This window comes from Colletes gigas, unplaced genomic scaffold (genome assembly GCF_013123115.1).
Source record: "Colletes gigas isolate AHSC1104 unplaced genomic scaffold, ASM1312311v1 Colletes_gigas_Sc00003, whole genome shotgun sequence".
In the NCBI taxonomy this organism is placed as follows: Eukaryota; Metazoa; Arthropoda; class Insecta; order Hymenoptera; family Colletidae; genus Colletes; species Colletes gigas.
The window spans coordinates 1,668,724-1,695,966 of record NW_025106632.1 but is presented as its reverse complement, the minus strand read 5'-3'; the positions used below and the strand labels follow the sequence as shown (position 1 = coordinate 1,695,966).

The following is a 27,243-nucleotide window of genomic DNA, read 5'->3' as shown; positions in this document are numbered from 1 at the left end:
TGCTGCCTCTCGCTGAGCATGGCTCGTACTAAAGTCGGCGGTCTCCAAACATGTGGAGTTCTTGTTGAGTATGCGCATTAAAATTTTTAAAGATGCAGAGTTTTACAATGTAACACCATTATTGCTATCAACACTTTATTTTGAATTTTTATATTCTCTCTTATTGACACTTTCACTCCAGAACTGTTATTATTATGCATAAATAATAATTTACATATCTTCTATTGAATCTGTACCTATTCAGAACACAGCGTCATGCCGTTTAAATAGTGTTATAAGTCATAAGGTTCTGTTTACATAGTTTTTGTACTCGTTGGACGGAGTATGTATATTTACATATGTAAATAGTAAAGGTTAATAAGGATAAAAAATATGAAAATCAAATAAAGTAATAAAAATACAACTATATTTAAAAGTAACTGTTCGATGAAAACTTTATCATCATTTTTCGGACCTGCGATACATTCCTGACAAGAAGATGCAGCCAATAAGATTTTTTCGCGATCACATGGTTTTGTTTACTCGAGGTCTGTAAAACACTGCAGTACATATACACAAATGCACATAATTTTAACAATGATTTCGATTGGTTAATGTATTTACAAATAAATAAAAACATGTGCAGTTCCCTCAATAAAGATGTAAAATTCCTTTTTCGAATAAAAATTGTCTCAAATGTTTACTACTTTGTTTTCAATTCATTTCCCTAGCAAACATTGTTTTACGTAAAATAGCGTACAGAAAATTTCGAAAATTTACTATTTACACTTTCTCCGCCTAAATGAAATATGTGAAGCGTATATATCGCATGTATGGCAATATATTTCATTGAAGTAGGTATCGTAGTATTTTTACAAAATGTTTAAGGAAACGTAGAAGATTAGCAAGAATTTCAACATTCTTAAACGATTGGTTGACATTCTAAGGAGGTAGCACTGGCAACGAGCTTTCTCTCGAAGACACCGCGAATGGTTTAGAGGCTGAAAGTTTTCAATCTACAGAATTGAAATTTTGTGGCAGGTTTGTTGGCTGCCATCTTGGACCTCGCTCGTTTGAGAAGCCGGCCGCCCGCAAAAATCTTCGAGTTTCACGCGTTCTCGCGGCCTCACGTATTCCGTAAGCGGGTTGCGTGATTTCACGACGAATTCGTAGATCTGTTGCGGTCAATCTAATCAAGATTCGGGTCCGGAATGCATTAGGTGAGTTCAAAATAAGTCAACGTTAATTTCCTGATCGCGATGGCGTGTGATTTATCTCGTACATGTGTGTTCGTGTCCCTTGTGCTTGTGCGTGCTTCTATTCCATGTAGCAGATAGTAGATTAACTTTTACTTCGATTCATAGTCTTCGGTGAAGATATTACCTTTTTTTACGTACAAATGCCTCCTATACAGTCGTAATTGACGTTTCGCGAAGTCATAATTACAAATTCCTGAAAGAAACCGGGAGTCTTCCACGAACTTACAATCAATAGGCATCTAAGGAATATGCAGCTCAATCGTTGCAATTAGTGAACACGTTTTAGCATTTATCAATCTCTCGTTTCATGGCCTAATTTGTCCCCTTGTTATTCTACTCTATATCGCATAATGATTCCTGCTAAAGTTGTTTTGATTTTTCTAACCGCGTAACTTAGAATTTCGATCAGATCTTGAACGATGTGACACAGATGCTTTCAATAAAAAATACATTGTAAAATTTAGAAAAGAATTTGCTCGTATATTGTGTCATTCATATTTCTAACAAATTTAGAAAGTGATTAAAGGTTACTATAGTATTTAAGTTCTTTACATCCTATTTATTTTAATTGTATATAAGAAATATTGATTGTAATTTAATAGAAATTGTTCTCTCTTGATGTGTTACATTTAATACAATCGTTATATAATTAAGTAGTATGATTCATCTTTGTATATGTTGCTATATTGTGTACACGTATTAGCCATGATACGTATACGATGCTTTGACTTAATTGAAAAGGAAGGTTTATGAACCTTGAGAATAGCAAATTTCATTATAATCGTACAGTGCCATTGTTTTCCTATTATCTTATCAGTTTTATAAAAAGTACTCCGTTCAAGCTCTTAAATAGATACTTGTTCGATATATGCGATAGTTAACAAAGCACGAGTTAGTGTTTGTCATGTTTGACTAACATATACTTGTATATACGTTTTAAAATCATTCACTTTCTTTAGTCGCATTAAGGCAAATAATTTTTTCCATTTTTAATGTGATTTTTTTAATGACTCAGGTGTACTTTTTTCCTCGCGCATTCGTAACTGGGTGAGTGGAGGAGATAAAATAACTAGCTCTTATAACTTTTTGATAGACAACGGTGAAAACATAGCAATCAACAAAACAAATAGTAATAGTGATATATCGGAGAGAATGGCATTACCTAGTAGAGCGCGAGTTTACACCGATGTAAATTCACATAAATCTAGAGATTACTGGGACTATGAATCCTATGTTGTTAATTGGGGGTAAGTATATTTAATTAAACATACGTATATGTATATATTTATATTTGTTCTTATTTTACTTATTTATCTTGCTTCGTTCTCTTTTGATTTCTTTATTACGTAGGCAACAAGACGATTACCAGTTAGTGAGAAAATTAGGCAGAGGAAAATACAGTGAAGTGTTCGAAGCTATTAATGTCACAAATAACGAGAAATGTGTTGTAAAAATTTTAAAGGTATGAAAACACAGTTTACTCTTTTTAAGTAAATAGATTATGCAATTGTTCTGAAAATATATAATTCTCGTCTAATTTTAATTTCTAGCCTGTAAAAAAGAAGAAGATAAAAAGGGAGATTAAAATCTTAGAAAATCTTAAAGGTGGGACCAACATAATTACACTCCAAGCAGTTGTTAAAGATCCAGTATCGAGGACACCGGCACTGATCTTTGAGCACGTCAACAACACAGATTTCAAGCAATTATACCAGACGCTAACAGACTACGACATAAGATACTACCTCTACGAGTTATTAAAAGTGCGTGTATTGTTAAGTGCAATGGAACCAAGTATCAGTCCAATGTGAACCTTCGAGATTATTATTTCGATAGATGTAGGTGTATATCATAGGTTCGAAGAAGAGTTCGAAAATATTTAATTCTCACAAAGTTATCGTTTATTGATGCGTATAAGTTTGTCGTCAACGATACAAATTCAGTTTGACGCTAATTTTTACGAAGCACGTTTTTAACCCTTTCGATGCTGCAAAAGATTTGAACGTTCAAATGATTTATTTATAGTAGCATTTTAAGTTCTTATGTGTCAGAAATTATTCTTTTTTTTTTATCCTAATTCCTTAATAATATTATTAACGTACACGAACAAGGTTTTTTATTACATAGTATAGTAATATGTGATGAAGTAACATATAGATAGCATATTTAGTTAGTAAAATTTAGTAGAATAAAATGCAGTACTCTTAGAAGTGTGTTCAGTATAGAAAGGGTTAATCATTATTGTAGTATGTGAAAGTGTGACATTTTTCTATTAAAGCTAAAGATTCATCATTTTTTCGTTCGTCAAAGAACATAAAAGAATCCTTAGTTTCAGAAATTTTTAAAATTTTCGGACTCGTGAATATTTCTTTAAGTAAGTAATACGTGGATAATGCTCAACCCACTTTGTATCTATAGCCATATAAGAAGTAACGGGACATTAATAAACAACACGACATTATTCCATCTTGTTTCTGTGCTTAGGCATTGGATTATTGTCATAGTATGGGAATAATGCATAGGGACGTCAAACCGCACAACGTTATGATCGATCATGATAATCGAAAGTTGCGGTTAATCGACTGGGGTCTAGCAGAGTTTTATCATCCTGGTCAAGAATACAATGTACGAGTAGCTTCGCGTTATTTTAAAGGTCCAGAACTACTCGTAGATTACCAGGTTTGCATTTCTTTCCTATTAAATGTTGAACCGTATATTGTAATCACATTAACTGACATCGCATTTATTTTCTTCGTGTTGCAGATGTACGATTATTCATTAGATATGTGGTCTCTTGGGTGCATGCTCGCAAGTATGATATTCAGGAAAGAACCGTTTTTTCACGGACACGATAATTATGACCAACTAGTTAGAATCGCGAAAGTTCTTGGGACAGAAGAACTGTTCGAATATCTTGACAAGTATCACATCGAATTGGATCCACGTTTCAATGACATACTAGGCCGACATTCGCGCAAACGCTGGGAGCGTTTCATGCATTCGGAGAACCAACATTTGGTGTCAGCCGAAAGCCTCGATTTTCTTGACAAACTTTTGCGCTATGACCATTTTGAGAGACTCACTGCTCGCGAAGCCATGGAACATCCTTATTTTTGTAAGTACACGTAACATTTAAATCTTATTGAAACAATTAAAAATTAGGCCAATAGTGCAGACCATTTTCTCTTTTAACGAATTGCACCTCCAGGATGTATACTTGATGATTTCGGTTACCCACGAATAATGCTCTTATAAACCATATTTTTTTTTATTTACCCGAAATTATTCGAATAATCCACCATTAGCTATATCATGGTGTAGTTGAGGTTTCGATGATACTTGATATTCGAATTGTATCGGTACTACGAAGAATGTCAATAAGCACTGATTATTAAATCAATTACTACTTTGGTATTTATTTAATATTTTGATGCAAAGTGCTTGGAAATTATGTATCGATTTTTAACGAGTATATTATTGGCCCCGTTATTATAGGAGGTATGTTATACTCTGAGCATTAATTTCATACCACTCTTGTTTTAGATCCGATAGTAAAAGACCAAGGTCGATTAAACATGGCATCATCGTCACCTACTCCCATGACAAGTTCGTTACCTGCAGGTGAGTAACGGGCCAGGTAATGTCAGCTCCTCAATTTCCAATTTATAATTATTTAACCATATCATTCACGTATTGCTGAATCGACCACGAGAACGCCATAAACATTCATTCGCATCCTCGAATACGATGCGTATTGATTAAAAACATCCGTGAAATTCGTATTAATACGGACACGCAATTTCTATTTTACGATATTTATAAAGAACGAAAGAATGCCGTCGGGGCAACGAACAACGTTGTGTTTATATCGTAATGTTACCGGATAAACCGTTATTCGGTTGGCGCACGGTTGTATGCATGAAAATCGGCTATCGACATCGTTCGGAGTCGGCGTCCAAAATGTTTAACGAATTCGCAATGGCCAAGCACCGCTCTTCTAAAGTGTTCAAACGTTGAGCGTGGAAACACATTTATGTTGAAATGTATCGTTAAAATAAGGTAGATATTTGTCGGGCACCTTTCTCCATTGCGAGTATGTTAAAAGGAAGAGAAAAAAAAAACTATGTTACGCTTTACGCAAGGTCGTTCCAGGCGTCTGGATAAAATGAAATGGAAATTTCTGGCCCCGCTATTGCCAGAATATGAAAACTTCGCCAACAAATCATCTTTCGTCATCGGTGATGTATCAGACCTGTAGAATTTCAAGGGCGTGGAACGACCAACGCGGTTTATAATAAATACGATAGAGAGAACGTACGAAATAATGTAATAACGGCCCTTACAAAGCAAAGCGATCTTCTATTTTTTACGAGCGATATATATGTTTTTATTTTTTACAGTACATTGTGTACATTAAAATTTCCGATATTCACGACAGCTACGTTTTTTACCTTTTTTTCGTTTTATTAACAATTGAAGATCGTTTCGAGTAACCAATAGTATGACTAGAGATGCGACTAAAGAAATGTGTGATTTTGAAATATGGAAACGATTCAAGTCTGTGTCGTATAACGTCGATTGATCGTGAAATTAGAATAAACTTGTATAAAGCGCTGCCGATTGTTTTTATGTCGTCGCATCTTCTCGATACTGATAACAGGATGAAGCCGCAAGTGCCCGGGTATCAATACTTGCAAGAAAATGTTTGATTCCTCACGAACACACATGGTGAATATTATAAAATAATTATTATATTTGAATGCGTGATCTTACCACCAATAACTATGGACAGTGTAACACGCTCGTGTTTAATTTTTTTTGTATGCAAATTAAATTCGTTTGATTTTAAAAAGTGAGCGTAGCGAGTACGCGCGAATTCCAAAAGATACAGTTTGCAATCTGGTGACTGATAATCAATTTGCAAACGTGTCTTTCTGCCGAACAATAGAGCATCGGTGAAACGACAATAGGACTTGAATTGCTCGATCATTTCAAAACAGGCATTTTTTTTCTTTTTTCTTTCGTTTAGTCGGTGTTACATATCCATTTTACGAGAAAGATTTTACGAAGAATCAAACATTTTCGTTTAGGTATCGACACCCCGCGCAACCGGCTTGATCTCATCACCCCTAAGAAACTGAAGGAGAAACTCAAGATGACGGAGGAATGGGCTCTGTATTCCGATTTCACGTACGATATAGAATTCGAAAAGTGATCCTTCCATTCCACCTCGGCTCGCAAACATAAGAAGACATGTACTTCCTACGATGGTGGACCACTGTTTACGCGAATGGCAATTATATTTCAAGCGATACATAAAGTTCTACGTTTTAGACATTCCTTATTCTACAGCTTGGGAATCACTTAAGAATAAAAGAAAAGAAAAAAAAATAAATACAGATTTTGCGTCTGATGTAATCGAAATGTAATCTACCGTGTACGGTTTAAAGTCGTAACAGAAAATGGAAGAAGACGATGACGAAGACGAAGACGAAGACGAAGACGAAGACGAAGACGAAGACGAAGACGAAGACGAAGACGAAGACGAAGACGAAGATGAAGAAGAAGAAAAAGAAGAAGAAGAAGAAGTGGGAAGTAATCGATGTGTTCCGAGAGCGTTGTCGAGCGTATGACAAACGTTTTAGTAAACGAAAGCTTACGATGATACAGGATACACAGAAACCTATGGAATCGAAGTACGTGCTCCGTCCATATTGGCCGGTGTGCATGTGCCATTAAATACCTTGTACGTTGCTTTTCTCCGTTTTGTAATTGATTTGTACGGTACTATCCTTTTACTGACGCTGCTACTAAATGTCACGATTACGGGAGACCTGTAAAATGCATAAAAAAATGCAATTATTAGATCATGTTTTGTCATTCGAAGGATGATCGTTATTACACGACATTATTACGTGAAGAGGACGATGCAAAGCGAAAACCAACACGTATATTTTGCATCCATACACGTGCGTACGTACGTCGACGCGCACGCCCATGCTTCAACACACCTCTCATACACACACACACACACACACATCTACAATACAACATATACACATACACCACTCACACTTATACATGTACCTTAGGCCGCTCGGTTTAGTACTTTTAACGATGATAAAAATGTTCGTTTATATCTGATACAATAATAGTTGAATAAAATGTTTGTTATAGCCAAGTACTCTTTGTGCTCTGTGAATACCTATGTATCCAGTAATAAATGCCACCGACACGTTGGTAAGGCATTGTTAATCGGAGGACTTAAACAATACTGTTTCGAAGCGGTGGATTGAAATTTCAAACGATTTGCTAATTTTGTGCTTCGACTACGATCATTTTGTTTCTTTTTGTCTGTCACGTTAAACCGCAGTGGTTCTCATTGTTCAATGTCGAGAATTCACAGACACCTTAAAAACACTTGGCGTCAGCAAAAGCCTACCGACACGAAAGATGATATATACAATACCGATAAAGATAGAAGGAAAAGAAAATCTTGTATTGCTGTACATTTGTACGCTCGATGCGCTGTTCCAAAACTTTAAGTGTCGACAAACACGCGATCAAAATCGATCGAATTATTTCGTATACAGCATTACCAATGTGTTTCTTATAAAATTGAACGTGTAATTATTTATATATAAATAAGACAATTTATTATGTACATTTGAAAAATATTCATCGCGCGCGCGCGCGCGAAAGAGAGCAAGAGCGAGAGAGAGAGCGAGAGCGAGAGCGAGAGAGAGAGAGAGAGAGAGAGAGAAAGGGAGAGTGAGAGATACGTACTTTTAATGAATGTATAGGAATAGAGCACACTCCACTTGTACACCGTGTCCTTTCGTATTATTTCGAAAGAATTCGTCAGTTCCTATACGTATAAATTTTTGCGCATAAAGTACGGTCAATTTGATATACATATATATATATATATACATGTATATACATATATATACACGCACCCCACAGAGACACACACACGCACACACACACACACACATGTATGTATGCATATATATGTATATACGTACATATATATATATAGCATATATACGCTAGCGTATTACCAACAAATGCGTAACCGATTCAAGCGGAGTGTGAGTAAAAATTCGAGAAGTAACGCGTGGCTCTCGAATATTATCGGCTAAAAAAGAAAAATAGTACTGTTCGCTTCTTATTCTGATCACTGCGCCGTTTTTGCCTTATTATCGTGTATTTTAAGATTTTATATGTATATATATGTATATTTTATTTTTCAATAACGCATAAAAAAAAATATATATACATATATACATATACACAGAGGATAAGTGAAAATATAAAAAGGTAAATAAGAACTGTGCGAGGCGAAAATACTGCGCTATAGATATTAAAAGATGTAAAAAAAAAAAATGAATACTCTGTGTAATACAAGTAAACTATAAATACATTTTATTTATTCTGCTTATGATTGTCGTATCGCTTGAACGCACGATAATTACTGTTTAATTTCGAAGTAATTTTTACGTGGCAAGAACGGCGCAAACGTACTTGTTTGTCCAAGTTTGATAACCCTCCCTGTTCATACGTTAAGTTTATGATAATCTAGTTTAGTTTTATAGGAAAACAAAAAACTATTGATTAATTACTATTTAAATCTGCAAAATGAACTTAAACGAACAAAACAACAAAAAACAATTAAAGTAACGAATGTCATTAATATAATTAATATATTATGCTCCGTGAATTTTAACTTTGATACTTTATCTTGCAAAGTCATAGTTTCGCGGTATTTTGAAAGCAGAATGTGATGTTAATAGACAAGAATCGCTGAATAACGCCATTCTGTCGTTATAGTGCTTTACGGGCCAGTTTTTCGAATTTTTTTTTCCTTTCTTTCATTTTATTCGAGAACGGTTGTATTCTGGGTGAACGAAGTGCACTGAATCTTTTTATCGTACCGAATGCATGTACGTTCGATGTTTCTAACATCTCATTAATACAAATGCCAAAGCGACAAAATGAAATCGTTTACAGACTTTCTCGTTTTTCTGTTTCTCTCTTCTACTCTGAAAAAAAAAAAAAATTAGTTTATTTAGTTCTTTTAAATAAACGTGGTATTACTTGTAAAATAAAGTATTTTGACATGGTTGAGGTATGACAATAAAATTAGCCGAAGTGCACGGAAATGCTTTGATTTAAACCTCATCGTCGACTACAGAAGCATTATAAAAATGAAAAAAAAAAACGACAACTCACTGTGTATTACGCGACCTCATGTTTTTTAATGTTTTCGCATATTTACTCCCGAAATTAGAAACACGATGATTAAATAAATAACGAAAAGTTATAGACTTCTTTTGTGCGGACACGAGGCACTTGCGCGTATATACGATGTAACGATACATACATGATTTACAACAAAAGAACGTTGTAACAACACTAAAATAACAGTGCTGTATAGGATTAATTAATTAAAAGAAAAAAAAAGGAAATACAATTTCGTTTGTATTAAAAGAGCGAATTCGTTTAATTATTAAATTTACCCTTACCACGTTTATACGTTCTGTTTCGAATTTGTTCGCTTATAATGATGTATATGATTTATTTATTTTTTTAAAAACATTGATACACATAAATAAAGTATAACATATTTTCTAAATAAAAAAAAATCTGCTTTTTGACCTTTCCAAGTAGAAAAATAAAGGAAAAAGCGTATAACGAATCATTGAAAGTACGGGAAAATATCAAGATTTTTGGAAGAATTATAAAAAAAATGACTGCTTGAAAGTTCATTACTAAAAAATAGCAGGTTATGTTTTCGATTATGTAATTTTTATTACAAAATTTTTTACTCAATGGCACGTATTGAGCTAAATTTACGTAGTGCCATTTGTAAACGTAATAATTTGAATCAAAGATTCCATAAATTTGATCCTTGCCGTGGGGTGTACCTATTGTGACACGCATTCGTGAGCATACTTTCCTTCGCGATCTACGGGCGATCTGTGTGCGTTACACGGTTAACAGTTACTCCGCGTTAGCCTCTCGATTGATTTTAAATTCGACGATGGACGAAGTGGAACTATTGCGGAAAAGAGTAAGGGAACTCGAAAACAAATTGCTAGAACAACAATGTAAAAACACGTCGATCGCCAGAGAAAAGATAGAACATATGTCAAGCGAAGTGGTTGATTCAAATCCCTACAGGTGATTCTCTTTTGTACTGTATCAAACATTTTCTATCTCGAACGAAAGTACAAAATATTAATATTATGTTATTGGTTTCTTATTAGCCGATTAATGGCTTTAAAACGCATGGGCATAGTGGATAATTATGAAAGGATAAGAGAATTGACAATTGCTATAGTTGGAGTAGGTGGAGTTGGTAGTGTAACTGCAGAAATGCTCACAAGATGTGGAATTGGAAAGGTAGTTATTTTTACCATTGTTTGAGGATCATCACCGACACATATATGACACATGGTGGTGAATGCGTTAATCTTTTAAACAACGAACATTACAAATTTCAGTTGATACTTTTCGATTACGATAAAGTGGAAATGGCGAATATGAACAGACTTTTCTTTCAACCGTATCAAGCCGGTCAAAGTAAAGTAGAAGCAGCTGCAGCGACGCTGCAAAATATTAACCCTGATGTAGACATCGAGACGCACAATTACAATATCACTACAATGGATCATTTTGATAATTTCATGAACACCATAAGGTATAAAGGAATAATGCTTCGAATATCACAAGTTGCAAAACTAACGGATATTTTACTTTATTTCTAGTACGTCAAGTTTAAGCAAAGGTCCAGCAGACTTAGTATTAAGTTGCGTAGATAATTTTGAAGCACGAATGGCAATTAATACAGCTTGCAACGAGTTAAATCAAAAGTGGTTCGAAAGTGGAGTCTCAGAAAATGCCGTTTCTGGTCATATTCAATTTATTATTCCAGGAGAGACAGCCTGTTTCGCGGTAAATAAAAATAATAGTCGAAATACGAATGGGTATAAAAAAAACTTACGAAAATGGACCAACACTTAACTAACATTATTTTCAGTGTGCCCCTCCGTTAGTAGTGGCAGAAAATATAGACGAAAAGACTTTAAAACGAGACGGTGTATGCGCAGCATCTTTGCCAACAACTATGGGAATTGTTGCTGGTTTTTTAGTTCAAAATGCATTGAAGTATCTTTTGAATTTTGGCGACGTGTCTTATTATTTGGGCTACAATGCTATGCAAGATTTCTTTCCTAAAATGATGTTAAGACCAAATGAAAACTGTGATGATAGATATTGTAGGGAACGCCAACAAGAATACGCGGCAAAGCCGAAACCTCAGAAAAAGGTCGAAGAAATCGTCGAAGAAAAACCTTTACACGAGGATAATGAATGGGGTATGTCAATTAGTTGTATAAAAATAAAATTCCGACTTAAAGGATATTATATTACCACAGGAATTTCACTCGTCGACGAGCAAGAACAACAGATGACTGAAAACGAGCATCCATCGTTAGTGGATGTGAAAAAATGCTCTAATACACCATCTCATTTGCAAACAAATCAAATTTCATCGGAATCTGGTCCGAGCTTAGAAGAACTTATGGCACTAATGAAATCTATTTGATTTTTACCCATCCGTGATAAATAATTGTATTAATATTATATGCATTCCATTTACACTTTGCATACTGTTGTCAGTTATAATTTAATTTGTACAATTTGAAAATAAACCGAGATTTTTATTGTCATATGTACAAATCAATTTTTAGATTGATTAGAAAATTTATTAAAGTTAAACATCAAACTTTTCAAAACAAACGTTCTGCCCTTCCTCCTCATATTCTTCTCTGGTTACTAGGAGATTTGAAAATATTGAATCTTTTGAAAGTGTTTTACCGCCATACCATGAGTATGTGATTGGACTGCAAAAAAAAGTAATAATAAATTATTTAGTTATCGAAATTTTTAATTGTATTAAGATGAATTTTAATGTTTATTTACTTCTCGGGTAAATGAACATTTATCGTGTATTCTGCCGGTGCGAGGCTTCTAACTTCTTTATAAATTCTTTCCTGGAATCCAGGAAACTTTGCATTTCCACCGGTAAGAATGATATTCGACAAAAGATGAGGCCATGTTTCTTCTTCGCATCCTTTCAAACAATCCATAATTGCTTCTGGAATGCCCATTTGTCGGATGCCAACATCAGAGGGGTAAAACAATATTTCTGGTATTGCAAATCTTTCATTGCTCAGGCGTAAAGTCTGTTGTTCGTTAGGGGGCTCTGGATTTTTAAGATAACCACGCCTTAATGTTGTATAATCAGGTAAAACATAGTCCTTGATTATAGGATTATTTTCCAACTTATTTTTCGCAGTTTCCATGTCTTTAAAAAACTCTTGAGAAACAAAACACGAATCCTCTTTCACCTGATTTATTACATAAGTTTCATCCATGACATGAAGTTGTCGATAAGATATAATTTCTTTGAGATGATTCGTAAGAAGTTTACCACCTACGTCGATGCGTCTGATACCTTCTTTAACTTTGGTATCATTTACGTAAGGTACTATGTGCGTGAAACTATATCCGCTATCGACTACGATACAGCACTTGGAATTGGGATTTTCTGTTTTATATTGGTAACACGAGAGGGTAGTGGAATTAATTCTTAATAGACTTTGACACTCATATTCTTCGAAGAATATTTCTGTTATAGCTTCTTGAACTGTGGAAAAGTTGAATAAAGGTTCAGTGACGATCACAGAAAGCTGATTTAAATTTACTGGACAACACTCTTTCGAGAATATGTAATCCCATACAGTTTTCTGAACGTCCCAGTTAACGAGGTATCCCTTTTGAAACGGTAAGATGTAAAAAAGTCCAGACGCGTCCCGGCATTCTTCGATTTGATTTCCAACAAATGGCCTTCGTCGTTCACTTTTTGCTTTCATGATGCAATTAGGAACTAATCTATAAGCGAGAACATATAAAATTATCTTCGTTAAACTGTTAATTTAATGTTGAAACTCACTTCGGATTGTCGGAGGCTAACCCAACTTTTGCGGTGTTGGCCCCATTATCGAGAACAAATGTAGAACTGCTCATGTTAACGGCACGATTAAATTAAACGATAATCGAAAATTTCAGCATTTCTCTTTAACCTCGTATGTTATAGAATTTCAATCGGAAGCATTTGACACGAAAAATCAAATTCTTTCGCCGAATCATGAAAAACGCTTCGAACGAGCGCCATGATGTTTACATGTGAAACGGAAACATTGCGAACTTTGTTTGTATAGGGGGAATAGATATATGTATATTCACTGTAGTAAGAAATTCATGTTACAAGCATTGCAAAATTAATAGATTAAATTAATAAATTTAATTATCCAGTTGACAAAGTAGAGCTAATCCTCTTTTAATCCAGTGGCTGACGGGATATACCGTATCTAAAAGTAGAGACAATACGAAATTCGTCGAATGTCCGGTTGTCTTAAGAACGCCATAACGCGCAGAAGTGATGTAAAGAGGACATTCGTATCGTTGCCCGACATGCAGCGAATCCACATGGGACGGTTTCATCCAGACGATCGGCATAGGTTCCCAAAGGATTTTCGGATAACTTTCTTCGAGTAGCATACTCGGCATATCCCATCTTGCACCGACCAGATACATGCCGTAAACGTAAACGCCATCCGTTGGCGAAGTATTTAACTCAAACGTAGGAAATACCTAACGAATTGCGAAAACTATAACGTATCTTACAATTTTTAAATGTCGCCGCAAAATCAATGTCGATTTAGTCGGATTACAATTAAGAAATGCATGAAACGAGAACCTTGTAATCGAAATCGATTTGATCGATGGGTATCTTGTATTTTCTTGCAAAGTTTTGCGTGGCCGCTGTGAGGAAACCGTGCGCGAACGAGAACCCGGATATCCAGAAAGTCTTTGGCATTCCCTCTGTCAACCATTTTTGGAAGAAATTCAATCGATCGAGAAAGTCTTTGACGAAGCCTGATAATGGTTTCAGAGTCGGATAGGCGCACGCTTTCGTCCAGGACGGTGGTATTTTCGCGTTCAATATATGAATAGCTAAAACCTGTATAATTGGCACACGTTGTACAATTTTGATTACAGTTTTTTGCCGAAAGCTTTTGGCAGCCATTATACATACTTCGAGCGCAGGAGTCATCACTATTAGCCCTTCCACCGCTTTTTCAAGCATATCGAGGGATCTTCGAACTTCGTACAAAAGAGTGTTGTACCTCTCTAATTCTTGTATCAGTACCGTGTTCATGGATTCCATGTACATGACTGGATATCGTTTCTGCGCTTCTTCGATGTCGAACAGCGCGGGCATTTTATCGTATATGTCTTTTTTTATGTTCAGTAGTATCTCATCCTGCTTAGAGGTATCGCCTACCGTCACCGTTCCCTGAATCAACATCATCGATTCGAAGAAATTGTTCGCCAGCTCGAGGTCCCGCGTTATTCCTGCATTCATATGCAATCCGAGCGTCTCTGGCGGTGGATTCAAAGGAATCCCTTCGATCTGCTTGATGTAGTCTTCGTATTCGTGTCTGTCGCGCGTATACAATGGAAAAAATAATAAACAAGTACAACATTACACGAGGGATCGCTGTACCTTTTCGGTAGGGAGTATTCCTGGCCGACGACCGCGAAAGAGTAGTTCGGATCCGTGATCACGTCTTTGTTAAAAAAATCCTGCAATATCGTATTCAAGCATCTTCGATCTCTGTCGTCCGTGACTCTGCCACCGTAATTGCACTCCCCTGTGAGATACACGATCGCTTTGAACGGAACGTCGCTGTAATCGTTTATGTACAATTGAAGTTGTTGGGCGGATATTTGAAGGTCGGATTCGTTAAAGCCTACACCGTAACAAGAATATTCTTTCGTTATTTGTTTTCTCGACGCTTGTCAGCCAGCGCAATAGACAAGGAACAAGGACAAACGAACCATATTTAATGTTCCAACCCTGCGCTCCGTAATTTCGCCTCTCTTGCACCACGGCGTGAAAGAAACACAAAGCGTAGAGCAGCTTCGCGTACGCTCTCTTTTTCTTCAAGTCAGTGTCGAAAAAGTTTGGGTCTCTGGCTGCCTCGGATTTGTACGATCTATAGTTTTACACGCAAACATGAATTGTTCAAGATACTTATACTTGTATCTTACAAGTGTTGTGGGGTCCATTGCTTTCCGTACTTGCCACCAGAGGGACCGTTCCTCTCGCAAGCGCTCGACCAACCTTCCGTTTGTATTATACACTATTCCTCGACCGACTACCCAATATCTTGGCGTCTAAGGCAGGGTCTGCTAGGAGTCCACTAGCAGACTTGTGACGAAATGCTTTCTTCTCCTTTCTTTTTCTATCTCTCATCAACAGGACCCCATAGTGTCTTGCATAATATTTGTCTTACCTCATGATGTTATTCTGCAACCCGGTCGGAGGTTCGTTGGTCATTTTGACGCCATTTTGCAGAATCGTAATAGGAAACTGATCCGAAGGATAGCTAGTGAGCCAGAGACGAAAGTGGGAGTGCGTGTTAGAAGGATCGAAGTGTTCGCAGATGGCCTCCAGCGTGGGCATCCAGGAAGCGGCCAGGTGACAGTTTTGCAAGCAGATCCACTCTCCATCGCCTTGTCCTTTGTCGATTAGCTTCTGAGCGATCGGCCCTTGGCCTTGCCCCAGCGAGATCGAATGAAATTTCTCCGTGAAGTTCATGCTCTCCGCAAAGTTTGTCAACGCCTCCATCGGATCGGAGCCCGGAGAGAGGATAAAGATCAACGGTACCAGGGAATTCGAATCCGCGAAAGACTTGGAGATATCGAAGGGCGGAGGTACGATGAAGTGTAAGCCCATTCCGGCCTCGACGAATCGTTGTATCTAAAAAATTTCGTCTTCGTGAAAAGAAAAATTTAACCATAGATAATTAGCAAAAAGAGTTGTCGTCTATCTTTACCATGATCATCACTTTGTCGGTTCTGATCATTCTTACGACGATCAGCTTTTGAAACGGAGTCAAAGTTTTCTCCCACGGATCCGGTATCGGTGAATTCTCCGGGTCCAATAAGTCGTAATAGTCCTTCCACGCGTTCAGGTTTCGAAGGAAATTTGTCTGAAAGTTGGCGAAACTTGGTAGAATGCGCACTCTGCAAATCTCGCCCCACGATCTTTCCGGAAGCCAATCGGACGCGGGATTTCTGGGGATTTCAGCCAAGGCGACGCCTCCGGTTAAAAAGAACGTTATCTCTTCTTTCGTGATCGCGTTCTCCGTCAGTAAGATCGTCGTGTACAAAACGAACGAGTATAAGACCTGATTGGAAAAGTCAGTTAGAAGACTAGCAACGTTAATCTCTATCACCTCGGAAACGTACCTTGTCTTTTTCGAATAACGATCTGCAAACGTTCTGGTACAGGGTGTAAGTGAAAGTTTCCCGCAAAAACATGAGCCTCCTTTCGAGAATTTTACTCCTGTTCGCAGTTTCGATGGAGTTAACGTACAAATTGATGAACCACATCAACGAATACTGATACATCGGATCGATGTTGGGTAGATCGGTGATCGTGTAGTACAGAGCAGAACTATGTTTCGCAATGGGTTTGTAATTTTGACGAAAACCTTCGATCTGCGTTTCCGTCTTTTTCGCAGCGGATTGTTTCTTCAATATATCGATGGAGAGGATCTTGGACGAGTCTAGGATCTCAATGGCTTCCTCGTCCTCTAAGATACTCGCACCGGATGCTGATAACGTCCTCAGAATATTGTCTTCCACTTGCTGTAAAGCTTTTCTATTCGCGGCGCTCTGAACGATCAGATATTCTCGCTTTTCCTGCAAATCTGGTCTTTCCTTCGCAACCACTATACCTGTTTACAAAATGCACATTAGAGTGGACCTTATATTTATATAAGAAGACGTTTTTTAACTACAGAAAACAATTTTTTTTTATGTTGATTCTTTTTGTTACGATATCTGAACAATACCTAAAAGCTGATCCTCCAAACCACTTATCGTTAAGGCAAAATTAATCAGCGTTACTTTGTTGAACACCTCCGGCAGGTAATGCGGATTGCGTAGCTTCGTTGTGATGTATAGTCTAAAGCGTAAACTATATTCGATTACTTTCTCGCCAAGCGTGATGAACCACAGAGCAGCCATTTTGTATATAGATTTCATTAGAATAGGATCAAGGGGCGCCGCCAGTTCTTCGAGAACGTTTTCGATCAGCACTGGTTTTCCTGAACAAATACATTATTTCTTGATCAAACCTAAACAAAAATCACCTGATTATTATTTACAGAATCGTTCCACGTTAGAAGTACCATATTCTATAGCTTGTTCTATAATATCCATGTAATCCGCATCCGTCAATTTCACGATCTCGAGTTCGTTCTGTTTCTCCATATTGCGGATCCATCTGTTCGCTTGGCTCTGAGGATCGACGAACAAACTCCACCTCTTCGAGTTGTCCATAATGATCGCGTTCTCCGTGGAGAACGAGTCCCGCGGTAAACCGTAAATATTCCAAGAATTGATCTTAATCTCGGATCCCAGGACCTCGACGAAGTCGTAACTATCCGAGCACGGTATCCTCAAGTTTTTCACGTAAGCTCTCCATTTGTCCAGACTCTCGACGCGATAGTTCGTCGTGAACGGTCCTAAGTATGCTATCATACCGCACGAGATTAAAATATCGCCAGGCAGAGTGTCGTAGGACTGTTGTAAACTCTTTGCTGCCGCTGTCCAGCGGTCCTTCTCACCCCCCAAACCGCTGATTAATTTCTCGGCCCTCATCAGTTTGTTCCTACAGTTTGTCACCTACGAACAAATCATCTGTGCATCATTTACAAGCTCGTATACGTGTATACGTACCTCGTTTTCAAGCTGAATTTTCTTCGCCAGGGTTATTTCCAGATTTTCGTTGAGGATGGCCAGCTTCTCGGTGAGCTCGGCTAGCATTTCACGCCTCTCGTTCAAGAACTTGACGGTATTCTCGTAATCGCGCTGCGCGTCGTCCAGCTTTGCTCTTTTTGGCGCGACGACTTTCGCGACCTCGTCGTACAAAACCATAGCTCTGACCCATTTGCAGATGCCCTCCGCCGCTGACGATGCTCTCGCTACGACTTTTGGCTCGAAGTTTTTGTCCGTCATATACTTCTCTTTAATTTCCTAAAAGTACCGAGATGACTCCTCTATTTCTTAGGTTCGACAGGCCCCTATAAATACCATGGTGGACAGAGCATACCTGCATTATGCGCACAGGAATGTTGTCCTTATCGTACTGTCGCAAGGTTTCTAAAAATCTCATGTCCCCTAACAAACGTTTACTAGGACTCCAGTAATCTATCACCTTCCTACCAGTCGCAGGATCTTCGATTTTGGCGGGTGGGATGTCCAACATCACGCATACTGCGGCCATCACGAGCCTCACTCCGGCAGGAGGGCTTCTCATCGTTCTTACGACCGCTATGTCAGCGGGCTTCAGTGTGTTCAGAGCCGCTGCAATTGCAAAACGGCATAAGTAAAACATAGAAATGAATTTGACATAGCTACTAATATTACTACCACAAAAATGTACCAATCGCGTCTTCCAAAGCTGGCAAAGCTTCCGCCAGGTCTGCTTCGCACTCCGTCTTCAGATTCATCGCGATTTTGGCCTGCACGTTCGCCATGTCCTCGTCCCTCTTTACCATGATCCTCGTCTTCTCAACGCTTATATTCTCCGTCTCGATCTTCTTCATAGTCTCAGCCGTTTCGTTCGCTGATGCTTCGAGTTGCGGCCGCAATTCCGACAATGTTATTCTCATTTGGTCAATTTGCTCAGCCGCGTATAGCAGTTTATCCAATCCGTTGATGTATCGATCTCTGGTGTGGAAGGAGAAACAAAAAGAAGTAATTATTTATTGCTTGTTCGTCACCAGAACGACTACCCTAGCCTTACTACCATAGCAAAGTGCGCCACAATACTACTTCTTTTCAATAACGAAACGCCAGACTGATTTTAAGCACCTGGCGAACGTAAGTTCTTCTTGCTTCTCTTTCATGAGTTCCGAGTACGTTCGTATAAGGTCCAGAAAGCCCGCCGTTGTGATGTAAGTTTGTCTACCGGTGAGATTATAAAATCGAACGCTGATGTCTTTGGCGCAGACGTGAAAATATTTGCTGGAGGCCACGGCGTTGACCTTCACTTCTTCGTCGACGTTGATGTCGGTGGTGCTGCGCAGAGCCACCTGCTCCAGGGCGTCCTCCGGCCAGACGTCGAACCAGTCGATCGTGCAACAATTCACGAGGCTCGGGTACAGACGTAGCCTGATCCTGAACGTGTCTCCAATGGGGCTGAAGCACAACAGTATGTGCAACTTCTCTTTGCAACGGTTCACGAAGTACGCCAGGACCGCGAGGACCGATATGTCCAAGTTACGGTTGCCACCCTGCGCTGCTAATCGTGTGGTTTCGATAATCTCTTGCCTCTCTTCTATGGTGAAAAGATTGGGCACTTCGCCAGAGTTCAGCAAGCTGTCTATGTCGTTCAGGAAAATTTCATCCTTGATTTGTCCCTCCGTGAACAGAAACACGTGATCTTTTCCTGCGCCGCCGGAATTCAGAAGTACCTACAGACAATTGTTAATAAATTAGTAGGTGTATGGTGTAACAACAAAAATTAGAATCCTTAAGAACCTTTTTTATATCGTCCCTCCACTCTTGCAAGCCATACGTGCTACCTATCTCCGGTTGAAACAGACCCTGACCAACCATACTGGCAGCCAATCTCGTTAGCGACTGCCTACCGGAACCACCCACGCCTACCATCAACAGACTACCGCAAGGAATCACCAGTATACGACATATTCTCGCGAGATGCTCGAGAGCGTAACGGAACAGAACAATGTCCAATTTGTGCCTATTCGTGAGATTGTAATCTTCCAGACAGGAGATCGCCACTTCCAAGTACTCGTCCATCGACTTCACTTCTTCGTAGCGACGATCAGCAGGTATAGTGTCCACGTCCATGAAGTTACCGAACAGAAGACTCTGGAGACTTTCCTCCGTCAAATGATCGTCGAATTTTGGCAGATAGCCGAACACTGTCTCGAACGATTCTTTCAGGTTGCTACCGACCACGTCCTGGATCTTCAGAAAGAGCCATCGTCGGTCGAATTCGTCGACCAACCGATCCCCGAAGACCCTCAGGATCTCGTGGACCCACAGCTTGGTAAAGTCCGTCTTCGATTCGACGGACTCCTCTCTGATCATCACGCATCCGGTTATCACGCGCGCGAAATCCCGCAGATTGAAGAGATAGTGAGACTTGGTGGGCGTCGGTCTGAGCTCCTTCTGAGCGTTACGATAGACGTTCATCGTCGCGCCCACGATCTCCATGATCGTTGGCATAACCGCTGTAGTGAAGCCGTTCCGTTGCAGCCCAATGAACGCGATGGTCGTGAAGATTCTGGTGACGGTGTCCTCGGAAAAGTTGCTGATGCTGAACAGATTGAAGTGCCTGAGAAATCTCTGGTAGAGCTCCTGTCTGCTGCCGCCAGGCGGTGCCATGGCGCAGACGAACATAGTGTCGAATATATGAATGATTTCCGGCTGTTTGAGGTCGAACCAAATTCCATGGTCGAAGAATTGCCGCAGGAGTTCGATGGGTGGCTGAGAGCCATAGGTTTCTTTCGCGGGCATGTTGACGTCGTCGATGAACACGACGCAGTGCGTACCGGGTAGCGGACCGTACTGGGTCCGGCGTCTCCTATAGAGCTTCAGCACGATCAACTCCTGGGTCTGCGCGGCAGTTATCTGCGGAGTGAACGTGACGAAATGCGGCAAGTATTCTTCTTCGCTCAGCTTGTTCATGATCAGGTCTTTGATGTAGATGCTCTTCCCGGTGCCTGTTTCGCCGTATAGAAGGAAACGTCTGCGATGCTTAACGTGCTTCAGGAATAAGGTCTGATACTTGACGGTGTCGATGGTGGGTATTATCATCTGAACGATGCTTCCCGTTTCCAGGAACTCCTCTTGCCTCGCGATGTCGGCATACCGTCTCCACGCGCCTCTGCCCCGGTACGTGTAGAAACAATCGTGTATCAACTCGTCCGTAGGAAGAGAGATCAAACCTTCGACGAGAAATTCGGGCAGCGGGTGTTCCGTTTGTTCGTTCTTCCACAGGCTGAGATAATAGGCGTTGAACTTGGAGCGGGAATCATGATCCAAGGTGCCAGCAGCGCCCCAAACGACCGAGAGCAACATGGTAGCCTGCATCCACGCCAGGATGAACTGCTCGAACGTTTTGGGATTCAGTTCGACGGCGTCGTCCATGAAGATCTGGAATAGATTCATGGTCGACAGGACCTGATGAATCTGTCCAGCGGTTATGATCACGCGACAACTTTTTCGGATGAATTCCAAGCAGGGATCGATCAGCCACTGGAACAGTTGCTCGATGATCTCCTGATGGCTTTCCTTCCAATCTGGGTTGAGGATGTTCAGCCAGGAACGGAAGAACGGCTGCCAGCCCAGAACGCGCGGCTCTATGTAGATCATCCCGCAGCGGGACACCGTGGCGGGCGAGGCGTGCAGAAGGTCCATAGCCTCGAAGATCATCGACATTTCGTTGGACATTTGCATCACCTCGCCGGAGGTCAGGCAGAGCTTCTTGTTGTCGTCGAGGACGGTGTTCAGGTTCTCGATCCAAACGGCGTCGACCGGCCCGTCGAAGATGATCCATTTCCTGTCGGGTGTGTCCTCCATGCAATAGTTCCGGAACGCGACGGCGCACACGCCGTCCGTCCATTCGGACGAAACCGGGTCGAAGAACCCGTACAGCTGTCCCAAAGTGATGGACTTGGGATTGATCGTGAAGTACTTGGTCACTGCACCGTTCTCGTTGCCCCACTCGTGCATCAAAGTCAGAGCCGCGGCCAACGTGTACAAAACCGACGTTTTACCACCGAAAGGTTCTCCGACCAGCATGAATCTATCAAAGCAATTTTGCGGATAAAACGAATCAAGGAAGATAGCTTGATAAATAGCGTATCCAAATAATAACAATTCTAACAAACCCGTGACGCACGATCATCATTTCGAACGTTTGTATGATCTTCAAGAGGAAACCATCGACTGGTTGTAAGTTTTCCTTTTCTACGACTTCGTGGACGGCCTTCAAGAGCACGTCGTAACTGGGCGAAGGAAGTTCCAGGCCGGGGAATAAATCGGAGACGATGCCTTGGAACAGCGGGACGTCGTGGGCCAAGAATTTCGGCAGATTCACGTCGATCACGGATCTGAGCAAAAGCACCGACTCGTCCTCCAGCGGGAATTTCAGTTTTATATTCTGCGCCGCCGTCAGGACTGTTTTCACAGCTCGCATGCCGTAGTCGTAATGGGATTGCGTGGACAGTTGCTCCGAGCAGAGTTTGTAGGTGGTGACGATCTTCGTGGACAGTTCGCGGGCGGTGCTGAAACCCGACGAATAGAGGAAGATCTCGGCGATCATGGCATAGTCGGGTACCATCATCGCCACCGTTCTAAAAAGGACTTTTAGATTGTCGGGCAACTCGGTGCGGCCTGCGTAGCCGGGATTCATCGTGATGCAAACGTAGACGGCAGGGTTTAGCTTCAATTCCGTCCCTTCGAACAAGAACGTCTCCATTTGGCCGCGCACCGCTTGGATGATGCAGAGAATTTGCTGCGCGACCACGGACAGCACCTCCAGCTCGATTCTGTTGAACTCGTCGAAACAGGACCACGCTCCGCAGGACGCGAGACCTTTGAAGAATTTACCCATGTTCTTGTAGTCCAAACCCTCGGAGCAATTGAACACTACGCACTGCACTGCTATCGCTCTGCTCAGATCTTTCGTAGTCTCGGTCTTGCCTGTACCAGCCGGACCTTCCGGTGCTCCGTTCAAGTGCAAAGAATACGCTCCGATCAACGTGCGATAACATCTATGATAAAATTTTAGAAACACATTACTGTTGATATCTCGATAACGAAGTCTTGAGTTACGTGACAATACCTATCCGTTAAAGGGGTAATGACGAGACGAGGACAATTTCCAATATACTCGTACGCGTACGGCACTGTTGTGTATATAATTCTGACAAATACGTCGTCCTCCCAATAATAACGCAGTTGCGCCAACCATTCGAAGTCCGTCTCGTCCGTGATCTTCTTGTCGATCAAGGACTTGACGACGTCCATAGCGTGCACGTCCAATGTAATGACAGCGTTCAACGTGGTTCGATTTTGCTTTGAGAGTTGCCCTGCGCAATAGATCTTCATTAGCAAAGGTGAATGTTTCTAAATAGAATCTTGGCTACCTCGGACCAGCTCGACCATCTCCAATACTTGAGACATGAGATTCGCGTAGAGCGTTTCCATGGCGGAGAGCATGTGAGTCATCAAAACGTTTTGAACCTCCATGCTCCAATAAATTTGGGAGACGCATAGCACGACCATACCGGGCCATATGAGCACCCACACGACTCGCTTGTTCACTTCGTAATCTAAGTAGCTCATGAGGACTTCGTGCCTTATAGACTTTACCATTTGTTCCTCGACCTGTGATTCGTATTTCCAGCTTTCTGCCTACTGTTGACCTTACGTTTATAAAACTCTATAATTGTGCATACCTGAATGAGCCACCGTTCCACGCAACCTCTCGCTTCAGCCGTTAAGATTTTATCCTGCATATTGACCACCTCGTTGTCTTCGCTAAACATCGAATATATCTCCATTTGATCGTTAAATCTGTAAAGAAATGTTAATGATACGCAAGAAAATGAATTTTTATTCGTTAGCCGGTGTCTCACGTTTCTTACCCTAGTTTATTTATCCCCTCGAATAATTTTCGAAGATGAGGTTGCACCCGCATAGGTTCTTTGGTCTCGGACAATATCTCGAGCATGTCGTCGTTACTAAGGAAAAAAAATCGGGGAAAGAAAAGCCTCTTCTTCTCCAAGTAATTCAACACGCCATCGTTCACTTTCTCCATCAACGTATTTGCTTCTAGCATAATTTCGAGGAGACCCACCTGAAGATCATACACTGGTCGGTATTGATTTATGATAATGATTATGATTATGATAACTAGACTGCGGATGTTTATGCATTTATGGGAAATTTTAATTTTCGAAAAGCTACAGAATTTAGTTAATATGCAAGGATATAAGAAATACTTCAAGTAAGGTACAAATTATTATATCTACAAAGCTCCAATTTCATTAATTTTATTAATAAAAATATGAATGTGCATGAAGATCCGCAGTCTAATGATAACATTTAATAGAGTAATTCCCTTCAAATGAAAGTATTACTGCACGGTGTAATGGATTTTTCCGCTTACAGAGCCTGCGGTTTCTCGAACTCGAGGATCCTTAGTAACGCCGTTCATCGCGCTGCGAAATATTCGATCGACCTGAATGAACAGCATCTCCTCTTCGGGCAACTGAGCCACGATATCCCTGCTCGAAAATATGGGTAACAAATATATCCAGTGTACTTGTACCTATCACAAACGATAACGATCATAAATTGAAAAAATCAAATGTACGCGTAAGCAAGAAATACGAAGAATTTTTTTTAAATACTTTGGTCCATTCTTCGATCGTCGATTGCATTCGTAATAAGAGAGAGTAAAATTGTTTAACTTCCTCCTCGATTTGCTTGACGAACGCCGATCCCCGCATCGCTTGGACTTTTATGATGTGCTCCTCCAAAAGACCTTGAATATCGTCGAGCTGCGACAAGATATGCACACCCGTGTCTTTGTACGACACAGTGGTGAATAACACGTCGTCCCACTCGCTGATCATCTTCGTCAACGATTCCTCGAGCATCTGTTCCTTCGTCGCGCTCGTGCTTATCATTTCATACCTTGAGACACAGAACTGAATCAATCGTGATGTTACACACCATTACCGAGACGTCGTTCTTTTCTCTAGTACGGATTTTGTTACTTTTCTAAATTTTCCATCAGATCCATATTTATAATCTTTCGGAAGGTTGTACCAGCGTTGGGAGTAACGTCGAATCCAGATATAAGCGACATTTCATCCCAGTGAATTTGCCGCACTGCCGGATTTCGGAAAACCGCCAACAGAGGTACGTATTTCTGGATCGAGATAACGACAGCGATAAGAAAATGTCTCGATCAGGGATTTAGAACCCGATTCGGTTCTCAGTTTCATAAGTAACTCACGTAACCGGGTTAATCAATGCACGGAGATATGATTAACCCGGTTAACCCGCTCATACGATGGGTTATACTATTACGATTAACCTGCTGCTACTACGGTTTATTCTGCTACAGTTAACTTCCTTCACAGCTGATTATATTATAGGTTATGTAACAGGCGTATTCGTTAACTAGTAGTCGCAGTAGTCAGTATGACAGCATACAGTTTACGTCCTTAATTTCGTCAATTACGTTAAGGTTTTAAATCTAATCTATGTCGTATGAATCACCTTAAACCATTTGATGTCCTCGATGAGTTGGTGGCAAAGGTTTAAAGGCGCCGGTTGCTGAAACGGATCCGGATCGTCCGGCGATCCTATGAAACTAAGATACGCATATAACTTAATTAATTAATTTGTATGTACATATTTAGTTGTCGCAAGATTGAAATGCTATACTCGGGTCAACGAGACGAATCAGCGAAGAAAAACGAAGCGTTCGTGCGATATCCACGTGGCCCATGCTGCGGCTGCCAAAGGACACTTATGAGTCACGTTCAGAAACGTTTGTTTACTTTTGCTGACTCGTCTCGTTGACCAGTGTATAGATGGTCTGCATCACTGTGTTTGAAAATGAATTGCAATCCGAGATGAACGCTTCTTGCGTTTCGTAGCTTATTCAAATGTAGGAGATGATAGAGAACGAAAGACGAAGAGGGACTGAGAGATGAGATCAGTGGTGTAATACGATCCAGTGTCGAATAGCCGTGTTAGATAACAAAAAGGAAAAGTATGGGATCCTTTACCCGTGCGGATAGCTTATCGCAAGTTCCATTTTTATTCTTGTCCTGTACTGTTTGCTGATCTTATTGAAATCTCCAAAGTACTCGGTTGACTTGTTGTCGATATCGTCCGCATCCAAGTACTCGAACGGGCCATCTAACCAAACGTCACGGCATCTCTGCCAGCGGTAACCGCGATAAATTAAATCGTAATACGGCATTATGTTTTCTTTCAGTTCATTGATGCGAGGATACTGAGAGAGAGGGTACTGAAAGAGCTGCTCCTCGTCGTTGATCGACTTTATCCTTTCGTCCATACGTTCCAGGTCGCGTGCGAATTTTCGCATGAATTCTATGTACTCCCGTATACGATTCATGTCGTCCATGTCGTTCATTATCTCCAACCTGATAATAACAAATTAATGACACAACTTCCACTATCGGGTCGCAAATCTTATAAAAGTTAACCTGGGAAACATGTTCTCGATTTCTTTATTCACGACTTCGATTCTACTTTGGAGCTTGTCCTCCAGCTCGAATTTTATTTGTTCGTAAAGAGCGCTGCTTTGATCGAATATCGGCCTTATCCGCTTCAGCCAATGGATAGTAGTGTTATTTAGCTCAATGTGATCTTTGGTTAAAGCTGTCATTTCAATTAGAGACGCCATCATACGCAACGAAAGAGTAATCTTTTCTTCCAATGATCTCATTAACGTCGACGCGGCCCATAACATATATTCGCCTAAAATAATACTATCTTTATTGTATAAAACGGTACGTGTGGTGTAAAAGACGTTTTATCACATTTTATGCGTAAATAAATATACCTAATTCGAGCAATTCTTTGGTAGTGTTGGGGACATTCGAAGCTCGTTCTCTCACAGTTTCAAACGCGTTGCAAATTTCAAGATTGAAGAGACGATGACTCTTTACCAGTTCCTCGATAATCAGTTCGCGAGCTTCTTTCGTATATTGAAGGAGACCAGCTTTCGCTGCGACTTGATGGATTATGCCTACTGAAAAGTACTCGTGAT

At 40.2% G+C, this 27,243-nt stretch overlaps 4 protein-coding genes across 6 annotated transcripts; 2 read left to right on the top strand and 2 right to left on the bottom strand.

Moving 5' to 3' along the window:
* The first annotated feature begins 1,037 nt into the window (after positions 1 to 1,037).
* Positions 1,038 to 6,753, top strand: LOC122404660 (casein kinase II subunit alpha). 3 transcript variants are annotated; one of them, XM_043408829.1, is made up of 8 exons: positions 1,038 to 1,199; positions 2,332 to 2,485; positions 2,589 to 2,700; positions 2,789 to 3,001; positions 3,723 to 3,917; positions 4,002 to 4,353; positions 4,782 to 4,859; positions 6,329 to 6,753. In XM_043408829.1, the coding sequence occupies exons 2-8, from the start codon at positions 2,391 to 2,393 to the stop codon at positions 6,451 to 6,453; spliced, it is 1,170 nt and encodes a 389-aa protein (XP_043264764.1). In that variant the 5' UTR covers positions 1,038 to 1,199; positions 2,332 to 2,390; the 3' UTR covers positions 6,454 to 6,753. The 3 variants fall into 3 exon arrangements, with proteins under 3 accessions (XP_043264764.1, XP_043264763.1, XP_043264765.1); XM_043408828.1 differs by having other exon boundaries at positions 2,254 to 2,485; XM_043408830.1 differs by having other exon boundaries at positions 2,254 to 2,485; positions 4,782 to 4,875; positions 6,329 to 6,425.
* Positions 6,754 to 10,078: 3,325 nt separating this feature from the next.
* LOC122404590 (ubiquitin-like modifier-activating enzyme 5) lies at positions 10,079 to 11,955 on the top strand. The gene is made up of 6 exons (XM_043408675.1): positions 10,079 to 10,424; positions 10,511 to 10,646; positions 10,748 to 10,944; positions 11,012 to 11,198; positions 11,284 to 11,620; positions 11,681 to 11,955. Exons 1-6 carry the CDS (start codon positions 10,285 to 10,287, stop codon positions 11,848 to 11,850), a joined length of 1,167 nt encoding a protein of 388 aa, XP_043264610.1. The 5' UTR covers positions 10,079 to 10,284; the 3' UTR covers positions 11,851 to 11,955.
* A 4-nt stretch (positions 11,956 to 11,959) lies between these two features.
* LOC122404589 (actin-related protein 6) lies at positions 11,960 to 13,474 on the bottom strand. The gene is made up of 3 exons (XM_043408674.1): positions 13,261 to 13,474; positions 12,228 to 13,199; positions 11,960 to 12,148 (listed from the first exon to the last, which is right to left on the bottom strand). Exons 1-3 carry the CDS (start codon positions 13,332 to 13,334, stop codon positions 12,019 to 12,021), a joined length of 1,176 nt encoding a protein of 391 aa, XP_043264609.1. The 5' UTR covers positions 13,335 to 13,474; the 3' UTR covers positions 11,960 to 12,018.
* A 351-nt stretch (positions 13,475 to 13,825) lies between these two features.
* On the bottom strand, positions 13,826 to 27,161 carry LOC122404587 (dynein axonemal heavy chain 7). The gene is made up of 26 exons (XM_043408673.1): positions 27,037 to 27,161; positions 26,678 to 26,951; positions 26,234 to 26,614; positions 25,719 to 25,812; positions 25,211 to 25,365; positions 24,842 to 25,127; positions 24,598 to 24,759; positions 24,074 to 24,285; positions 23,885 to 24,002; positions 23,570 to 23,813; positions 23,269 to 23,515; positions 22,313 to 23,197; positions 19,932 to 22,227; positions 19,263 to 19,864; positions 18,832 to 19,118; positions 18,499 to 18,752; positions 18,126 to 18,422; positions 17,576 to 18,071; positions 17,237 to 17,491; positions 16,629 to 17,119; positions 16,214 to 16,567; positions 15,671 to 16,137; positions 15,213 to 15,370; positions 14,878 to 15,124; positions 14,407 to 14,812; positions 13,826 to 14,331 (listed from the first exon to the last, which is right to left on the bottom strand). Exons 2-26 carry the CDS (start codon positions 26,941 to 26,943, stop codon positions 14,044 to 14,046), a joined length of 9,948 nt encoding a protein of 3,315 aa, XP_043264608.1. The 5' UTR covers positions 26,944 to 26,951; positions 27,037 to 27,161; the 3' UTR covers positions 13,826 to 14,043.
* Positions 27,162 to 27,243: the final 82 nt, after the last annotated feature.

Excerpts from the sequence above, each read along its gene's own strand:
- LOC122404589 (XM_043408674.1), bottom strand. The coding sequence starts at position 13,334 with ATGAGCAGTTCTACATTTGTTCTCGATAATGGGGCCAACACCGCAAAA. Across the intron at positions 13,200-13,260 it reads TTAGCCTCCGACAATCCGAA|ATTAGTTCCTAATTGCATCA; the intron begins GTGAGTTTCAAC and ends TCTCGCTTATAG. Across the intron at positions 12,149-12,227 it reads AATGTTCATTTACCCGAGAA|TCCAATCACATACTCATGGT; the intron begins GTAAATAAACAT and ends TTTTTTTTGCAG.
- LOC122404660 (XM_043408829.1), top strand. The coding sequence starts at position 2,391 with ATGGCATTACCTAGTAGAGCGCGAGTTTACACCGATGTAAATTCACAT. Across the intron at positions 2,486-2,588 it reads TCCTATGTTGTTAATTGGGG|GCAACAAGACGATTACCAGT; the intron begins GTAAGTATATTT and ends TTTATTACGTAG. Across the intron at positions 2,701-2,788 it reads GTGTTGTAAAAATTTTAAAG|CCTGTAAAAAAGAAGAAGAT; the intron begins GTATGAAAACAC and ends TTTAATTTCTAG.
- LOC122404587 (XM_043408673.1), bottom strand. The coding sequence starts at position 26,943 with ATGTTATGGGCCGCGTCGACGTTAATGAGATCATTGGAAGAAAAGATT. Across the intron at positions 23,516-23,569 it reads GGTCGAGCTGGTCCGAGGTA|GGCAACTCTCAAAGCAAAAT; the intron begins GCCAAGATTCTA and ends TCTATTGCGCAG. Across the intron at positions 15,371-15,670 it reads TTGCAGAATAACATCATGAG|ATCGTACAAATCCGAGGCAG; the intron begins GTAAGACAAATA and ends GTAAAACTATAG.
- LOC122404590 (XM_043408675.1), top strand. The coding sequence starts at position 10,285 with ATGGACGAAGTGGAACTATTGCGGAAAAGAGTAAGGGAACTCGAAAAC. Across the intron at positions 10,425-10,510 it reads GTTGATTCAAATCCCTACAG|CCGATTAATGGCTTTAAAAC; the intron begins GTGATTCTCTTT and ends GTTTCTTATTAG. Across the intron at positions 11,621-11,680 it reads ACACGAGGATAATGAATGGG|GAATTTCACTCGTCGACGAG; the intron begins GTATGTCAATTA and ends ATATTACCACAG.